The following is an 8,592-nucleotide window of genomic DNA, read 5'->3' on the forward strand; positions in this document are numbered from 1 at the left end:
AAGATTTATTTATTTATTATATGTAAGTACACTGTAGCTGTCTTCAGACACTCCAGAAGAGGGCGCCAGATCTCGTTACAGATGGTTGTGAGCCACCATGTGGTTGCTGGGAATTGAACTCTGGACCTTCGGAAGAGCAGTCGGGTGCTCTTACCCATTGAGCCATCTCACCAGCCCGAGTCCGTCCTTTCAACTCTCACAGCTCACCAGGTTATGGCAAGCGCTTTTACCTGCTCCTTAAAAGATTCTTTCAGACAGGGCCTCACCATGCAGTCCAGGCTAGTTAAAACTCATTCTCTGGGCTGGTAAGATGGCTCAGCTGTTAAGAGCACTGACTGCTCTTCCGAAGGTCCTGAGTTCAAATCCCAGCAAACACATGGTGGCTCACAACCATCCATGATTAGATCTGATGCTCTCTTCTGGGGAGACCAGGCTGCGCCACCACACCTGGCATAAATAAATCTTTTTTAAAAACAAAAAAACCTCATTCTCCTGTCTCGGCTCCCTGGCTGCTGGGATTATGGGCTCATGCTACCAGGGCCAGTTCAGGCTCCAAATACTTTATAGATCCAAGTGATTAAACTAAAAGAACTCACACAGCACCTAACTCATCTTGCATATACACACTTACTTACACTCCTAAGACTTGAAGGCAGCGGGCGTGGTGGCGCACGCCTTTCTTTAATCCCAGCACTTGGGAGGCAGAGGCAGGCAGATTTCTGAGTTCGAGGCCAGCCTGGTCTACAAAGTGAGCTCCAGGACAGCCAGGGCTGCACAGAGAAACCCTGTCTCGAAAAAAAGACTTGAAGGCAAAGACTATATACTGTTTACATCATGAACTCAATAAGCATGCAATGGATTACATTTAACTCAGGGAAATTAAGTGCCCTGTCTAAGGTCACAGCTATAAACTGTCAGAAAGACTCCAAATCCAGGACAGAGAAAGGCACCTTAGGTTCCCAGGCACCTACTTCAAGTCTGCATCTAATCTAGAGAGCTCTGTGAATGGTGGCTTGCAAATAATCACGGCCACAGGCAAAGAGGGGAGTTGAGTTCAAGGCCAGTCTGAAATCTAGAGAGACCGTTTCAACATACAGATGACCGAAGACGTGAGTCTATTGTTCTGAGAGTGTCACTGTGGATCAGGCTGGGCTTGAGAGTCCAGCCATCTTTCTGACTCAGTCTCCCAAGTATGGAACTACTGGCTCCAGGCACCACTCACAGCTTAATGGATTCTAATTGGGCTACTGTATCCCCTCGTCCCAAAAAAATTCACTCTTTTTGCTGGCCACAGCGGCAGCAAACACTTGGGAAGCAGAGTCGGGCAGGTCTCTGTAACTTGGAGGCCAGCTTGATGACTCCAGGCCACAGCCAGAACTACAAACAAAATCCCTTCCACTTAGACAATTTAACTTTCTTTTTTTAATACTGGGGGCCAAATAAGGGAACCATGCATTCTAAATGTTCTTTCTCACTACTGCTCTCAATAGAAACTGTTCTTTCCGTTTTCTAGAAAGCCAGGCAATGGTGGCACACAACTCTTGATGCCAGTGCTTGAAAGGCAGGGATAGGAGGATCTCTGTGGGTTAGAGACCAGCCTGGTCTACAGAACAAATTCCAAGACTACACAGAGAAACCCTGTCACAGAGGAAAGAAAGAAAAGAAAGGAAGGAAAGGAGGGAGAGAAGAAGCGAGAGAAGAGAGAGGGGAAGGGAGGCGAGGGAAAGGTGACTTACAAAAGGTAAAGTGGCTTGCCTACTCCAGCAAACCTGACAGCAAGAGCTGAGTCCCAACCGGAAGTCTCTTTTCTACGACTGAAGTCTTTTTACTCTCCCCTGGCTCTCTCCTTCACAACTGCTAAAGTTCCCACTCTCCAAAGTCCTACATCACATTCCATGAGAGGAATAGTCTTGTATTCACTGTACTGTGTAGGCTGGCTAGAAACTCCAAGACCTTCCTGCCTCTGCCTCTCAAGATGGCAGGAAAGTGCTTCCCTGATGGCTCAAGAACACTCTTACTTCACCTGGAGGCTTTCCAGCATTTCCCCCCTATTTCTGCCTTCAAACTTGAACAATTCTTTGTCACAAACCCAACTGACAGCAAGCAGACCTGTAGCCCTGTACGGATGCTGGCTACTCTCTCACCTGTGCCCTCCATAATTGCCATCACTGCAACCTCTCTTGTTGTTATGCCTTTTTTTTTTTTTTGGTTGTTCAAGACAGGGTGTGCCACCACCCACCTGGTTTTGTAAAGACTCTTTCAAGGCCACAAAAGAAGACTTCCTCGCTGGGCGTGGTGGCGCACGCCTTTAATCCCAGCACTCGGGAGGCAGAGGCAGGCAGATTTCTGAGTTCGAGGCCAGCCTGGTCTACAAAGTGAGTTCCAGGACAGCCAGGACTACACAGAGAAACCCTGTCTCAAAAAACCAAAAAAAAAAAAAAAAAAAAAACTTCCTCTCTTAGAAGGGTGTAGTGGTACACACCTTTAGTGCAAGCACTAGTAGGCAGAGGCGGGTGGGTCTCTGTTAGTTCCAAGGCCAGGCAGAATACACAGAGACCCTGTCTCAAAAATAAAATTGCAAGCTAGCTGGGCAGTGGTGGCCCACACCTTTAGCTCCAGCACTTGGGAGGCAGAGGCTGGCAGATTTCTGAGTTCGAGGCCAGCCAGGTCTACAGAATGAGTTCCAGGACAGCCAGGGCTACACAGAGAAACCCTGTCTCAAAAAACCAACCAATCAATCAAAAAACTGCAAGCTAAAGCATTCTTCTCTCCACTTATTCTGAACCTACCCCAAACTAGCTCCCGCCCCAATCCCTCCCCGCACTTCCCCACTAGCGCAGGCTTTAGTCCCAGCAGGAAAACTAGGTAGGCAGATCTCCTTGAGTTCACGGCCACCTCGTCTATAGACCAGTTCTAGGACAGTCTGAGAAAGCCTATTCTGGGAAAAGCAATAAGATTTTCCCACTCTTTTGTGTGTGTGAAGTTTTGCCTGCGTGTATGTCCAAGCACCACATTCCCGTCTAGCACTTGAAGCCTGAAGAGGTCACCGGATTCCTTCCAACAGGAGTTACAAGTGGCTGTGGGGGCCCTGGGAATTGAGCGCAGCATCTCAGTAGGAAGTGCTCTAAACTGCTGTGTGTGTCTGCGGTATGGGTGTACCCGTGAGTGCAGGGAGCTGTGGAAGCCAGAAGAGGGCGCTGGATCCCTGTATCTGGAGTCACAGACATCTGTGAGCCTCCCAAGGTGGATGCTAGGAACTGAACTTTGTCCTCTGCAAGGGCAGTATGCACTACCAACTGCTGAGCCATCTCTCAGGCCCCTCCTTTCTCAGAGTTGACAAAGCAAGGAAAACCTCTGCAAGGAAGTATTAGGGCCGGCCGGCCTTTAATCCCAGCACCTGGGAGGCAGAGAAAGGAGGATCTCTGTGAGTTCAAGAACAATCTAGTGGTCTACAGCACCAGTTCCAGGACAGCCAGGGCTATACAGAGAAACCCTGTCTTGAGGAAAAAAGAGAAAAGGAGGGGAAATTATGTAATTCTATTATAATCTCAAAAAAAAAATGGGGCTGGAGAGATGGCTCAGCAGTTGGGAGCACTTACTGCTCTTCCAGAGGTCCTGGGTTCGTTTCCCAGCAACCACATGGTGGCTCACAACCATCTGTAATGAGATCTGATGCCCTCTTCTGGTGTGTCTGAAGACAGCTACAGTGTGCTCACATACATAAAATAAATAATTCTTAAAAAAAAAATTATGCCTATTATACTACCCAACCTTTTAAGAAGTGGGGATATGGAGACTTTTCTCCAAGAAATGTATTATCTACAAAAAAACAAGAAGAAAAAAAAAATTCCCAGCACTTGGTGGGCAGAGGCAGACGGATTTCTAAGTTTGAGGCCAGCCTGGTCTACAGAGTAAGTTCCAGGACAGCAAGGGCTACGCAGAGAAACCGTCTCGAAAAACCAAAACCAAACCAAACCAAACAAACAAAAAGAACCTAAACAAAAAAATGAGGCTGCTAGACACACTGGTGTACCCCTTTAATACCAGCACTCAGGAGGGAGAGGCAGGGCGATCTCTCTGAGTTCAGAGGCCAGCCTAGTCTACAAAGCAACTTCCAGGACAGCTAGGGCTGTTAGAGACAGACCCTGCCTGTCAAAACAAAACAGAACAGAAACAAGACGCCAGGCTTGGTGGCTAAGGTCGGTCACCCCACAGCACTGGGCAAGACTGAAACAGGAATGTGGCTAACAGTTGAAAGACAGCATAGCGAAGGAGCAATCAGGACCACTGAACCTTCTTAGTCCACTTCTTCAGAATTAAGACAGGCCAGGGTTGTGGCACATGCCTTAATCCTAGCACTTGGGAGGGGGGAGGAAGGAAGCCTGGTATACAAAGTGAGTTCCAGGCTAACCAGGGTATACAGAGACCATTTCAAAAAAAAAAAAAAAAAAATCAACATAGCTCTTCACCCTCTACAACTGGAGTTATCACACCCTTTTCTAATCCAGCTAAAATTACTATCTGAATTATTTTATACCGACAATTTCAGATCTAAACAGCCAACTGCCTACTGGCTGGCTGGCTAGATGTCCCCTGAACAACTCAACTGCTATTCCTAAACCACAAATGCTGGACTAAGTGGTGTAAGCCTGGAGTCAGAGTAAGTAGAAGGGGCTTAAACGAAGACCAACGTGAGTTACACTGTGAGACCCTTTCTCAGATAAAGGTGCTGTCCCCTCCCCCTGCTGCTGGCTCCACTTGCCAGGGCCTGGCTTGTAACTCCAGTTCTTGGGTCCTAAGCACTGACAGGCAACCTGCTCCTCTCAGGTTGGGCTGAGGCTCCTGCTGTGTGTTCTCCTCCACCCCACATTCCCTTGTCCCGGCGCTAACACCGAAAGATACCTGTGACATTGTCTAGCTCCCCCTTCAGACGGGAACTCAACACGGGAAATGTGCCTCGATGAGCCCTCCAGCCCCAACAGAAAACACAACCCAGGACAGAGTAAGATGCTCGCGCTGGCTCAACGAAAAGTCGTTTTTAACAAGTTTCATTCACCTCTCTCCTTGCATCCCCGGGGAGCCCCATTTCCCAACTAGCAACTGCAGGCCCTACTCATAGACTTGGGGGATGGAGTGGGGGAGGGGATATGAGTGGCCAGTCCTGCAGAACTCACCAAAAGAAAGAAAGAAAAAAGAGAAAGAGAGAATGGGGACAGTGAAAAACCTTTGTATTCTCAGCAGGGGAAGATATCCAGGCAAACCGTCTCCATCATATTCCGATCCCCGCCGCCAGGCTTAGGCTTCCCTCCAGGAATCCCACTCCAACTTCAGGTCGGATTCCCCGAGAATCTCCGCCACCGGGATTACCGCAGGCTACCCCTTCCACGACCCCCACCTCATCTCCGGCCTCAGCCTCGACTTCCTCTCTCCAACCTCCTCCTTCAGCCTCGACTTTCCCTCAGCCTCCCCGGGGCTTCAGCCTCCTCCCAGCCTCCTCCCCAAGCCTTTCCCCAACGCCCGGCCCGCGCCGCCCACCCGCAGCTCACCGTCGTAGTAGTAACAGACTTTCCTCTTGGTGCCCTGAGTCTGCGCCATCTTGCTCGCCGCCCGGCCCTCCCGTCAGTCTGTCCGCCCGCCCGCCCGCGGCTCCTTACGGCGTCCGACCCGGGGGAGGGGCCGGCCTCGTAGCCCCGCCCACCCTCCGGGATCACCTATAGCCGCACAGCCCGGGCCTCACTCTAACCAATCGGCATGCGCGGGGTCGGGCCCGGAACTCGGCGGGGGGCAAGGGCAGCTTAGAGAAGCCACCGCGGGCCCCCTGGGCCTGTACCAAAGTCCGGCGCGGAGGGGTGGGGGAGACCGGGGGCCGTACCATCGAGTCCCGGGAGAGGGAGTCGGCTCCGTAAACTCTGCAGCCCGCTTCACAGTTGGGAGCGTGTGCAAAGATCAGAGGCCAACTTTCTCGTTTTACCGAGAATACGCCGAGGCTTTCCGGGGAAAGATGCTTGCGCAAGGTCACGCAGCTAAAAGACTAGGTTTGGAGTAGAACTGGAGAGAGAAATGAATGGCAAGAATCAGAAAGAAAATATCCAGAGGCCTACTGTAGTGGGGCAAGACCTTTATGTGCTCATAAGTTCTGACGGACTTTTCTTTTTTAATGTCAAAGCACCTTTTCAGTTGGGCGTGGTTGCTATGTGTTTGATCCCAGCACTCAGGAGGCAGAGTCAGGAAGATCTCTGTAATCTGAGGCCAACTTGCTCTCCTTAGTGAAAGCATGTCTCAAAAAGTAACAAAACAATTTTACAGGTAAAGCTGAAAGAGCTTGTTCAGTGTTACAAATTAAATTCCGGCTCCAATTGTACATATTCTTTTAAAAAAAAAAAAAGACAAAATCCAATATGCCCGAGCACCGTGACAAAGTAACAGAACTTGGTGTTTAGTTTTTAATTTCCTGAAGGGAGTGCTCCTACGTAATAATGTCTCTGGGTGGGGGCGGGGCGATCCATCCAGAAAATTGAACTCGGGTCAGGCATGGTGGCAGCAACCATCTCACCTACCCAGAACTTAATTTTTCTAAATTGAAAGCCTAAGTTGTTGTTTTGGGGGGCAGGAGTTGTTTCTTCGTTTGTTTTTGCTTTTTTTGTTTGTTTGTTTTTCAAGACAGGGTTTCTCTGTATAGCCCTAGCTGACCTGGAACTCACTCTGTAGACCAAACTGGGCACGAACTCAGATATCCGCCTGCCTCTGCCTCCTGAGTGCTGGGATTAAAGGTGTGCCCCACCACACCTGGCATTTTTTTTTAAGATTTATTTATTTATTAAGTACACTGTAGCTGCCTTCAGACACACACCAGACCAGAAGGGCGTCAGATCTCATGGATGGTTGTAAACCATCCATGTACTTGCTGGGATTTGAACTCAGGACTTTCAGAAGAGCAGTCAGTGCTCTTAACTGCTGAGCCATCTTTCCAGACCTTGTTTTTTTTTTTTTTTTTTTCGAGACAGGGTTTCTCTGTATAGCCCTGGCTGTCCTGGAACTCACTTTGTAGACCAGGCTGGCCTCGAACTCAGAAATCCGCCTGCNCCTGGCTGTCCTGGAACTCACTTTGTAGACCAGGCTGGCCTCGAACTCAGAAATCCGCCTGCCTCTGCCTCCCGAGTGCTGGGATTAAAGGTGTGTGCCACCACGCCCGGCCTTGTTTTTGTTTTTAGAGACAGGGTTTCTCTGTGTAGCCCTGACTGTTCTGGAACTCACTCTGTAGACCAGGCTAGTCTTCAACTCAGAAATCTGCCTGCCTCTATCCCCAGAGTGTTGGGATTAAGACCTTCAGCCGGGCAGTGGTGGCACATGTCTTTAATCCCAGCACTTGGGAGGCAGAGGCAAAATTTGAGGCCAGCCTGGTCTACAGAGTGAGTTCCAGGACAGCCATGGCTATATAGAGAAACCCTGTCTCAAAAAACAACAACAAAAAACAAAGACAAACAAACAAACAAAAGACCTTCACCACTCCCCCACCCTCAAGCCATGCCAGCAAAATTTCTTTTTTTTATATATATTTTTTTATTACGTATTTTCCTCAATTACATTTCCAATGCTATCCCAAAAGTCCTCCATTACCCCTCCCCAGCAAAATTTCTTAACCTTGCAATTACTGACACTCTCTGTTGTAGGGGCTGTCTTCGGGCCTTTTAGATGTTAATTGACTACTTGGCCTTCTTAGATGCCAGTAGCAACACCCCCCACACACGCCCATACTGTGACACCCAAAATTGTCCTTACACATTGACAAATGTCTGGGAGTGTCTAGATAGCAGAAAACCACCATCTCCCATGCTCCCAATCTTCAAGTAGCCATTATTGATCCACCAAAAGGCTCTGTGCTGAGTTTTTTGTTTTTTTGGGTTTTGTTGTTTGTTTGTTTGTTTTTTCCTACAACAGTTGGACATAGTAGCACACGCATTTAATACCAGCACTGGGCTGTAGATCTCTGTGAATGGAAGCCACCCTAGTCTACATAGTGAGTTCCAAGACAGCCAGAGCTACACAATGAAGCCCTGTCCTGAAAAGCTGGGATTGAGGCTTGCACCACAACCGCCAGCCCTTGTATGCTCAGCGTCACTCCCTTGGGAATTGCACAGGGCCTTTAGTGACAGGGAGGCTGTGTGATGGCAGAGGGCCAGGTCACAGACTTCCATTTCTACACCGCTGCTACCCTTCTGGCTTTAGGTGAGTCTCCTCATCGCTTCTAGGCCTCCTGTCCCATCTTTGCAGTGTAGACAGAAGAGGACTCCAAAGTTTCCCCGCTCCATGGCTGTCCACAGTACCCACTATGGGACAGAATCATGGGTATTGAAGCATTTGTAAGATGTAGAGCAAGGGTTACAACCTCACATGCCCACAGAGGCCAGGCAGGTGGTATAAATGAATGAGTTTATATTCTTATGGCTCAGATATTGTTTGTTTGCTCATTTTAAAGCTTGGAGCTTTTAACTTCCTTACAGGAATATATGATCTCTTTTTTTTTTTTTTAAAGATTTATTTATTTCTTATATGTAAGTACACTGTAGCTGTCTTCAGACACACCAGAAGAGG

At 48.7% G+C, this 8,592-nt stretch overlaps 1 protein-coding gene across 2 annotated transcripts in view; it reads right to left on the reverse strand.

Annotated features, from left to right (window-relative positions):
- Nucleotides 1–5,938, reverse strand: part of Hdac1 (histone deacetylase 1) — a 24,810-nt gene extending 18,872 nt beyond the window's left edge. Inside the window, exon 1 of one of the 2 annotated variants that reach the window (XM_029476640.1) lies at nt 5,873–5,938. Coding sequence is in view for 1 of the 2 variants with exons in the window: in XM_021159533.2 (XP_021015192.1) it covers nt 5,547–5,595 (49 nt within the window). In the remaining variant the exon portion in view is untranslated. Of the gene's footprint in view, nt 1–5,546; nt 5,683–5,872 lie in introns of those variants that run through there. The other variant, XM_021159533.2, reaches the window with a different exon arrangement.
- Nucleotides 5,939–8,592: the final 2,654 nt, after the last annotated feature.

Source organism: Mus caroli, chromosome 4, assembly GCF_900094665.2.
Source record: "Mus caroli chromosome 4, CAROLI_EIJ_v1.1, whole genome shotgun sequence".
In the NCBI taxonomy this organism is placed as follows: Eukaryota; Metazoa; Chordata; class Mammalia; order Rodentia; family Muridae; genus Mus; species Mus caroli.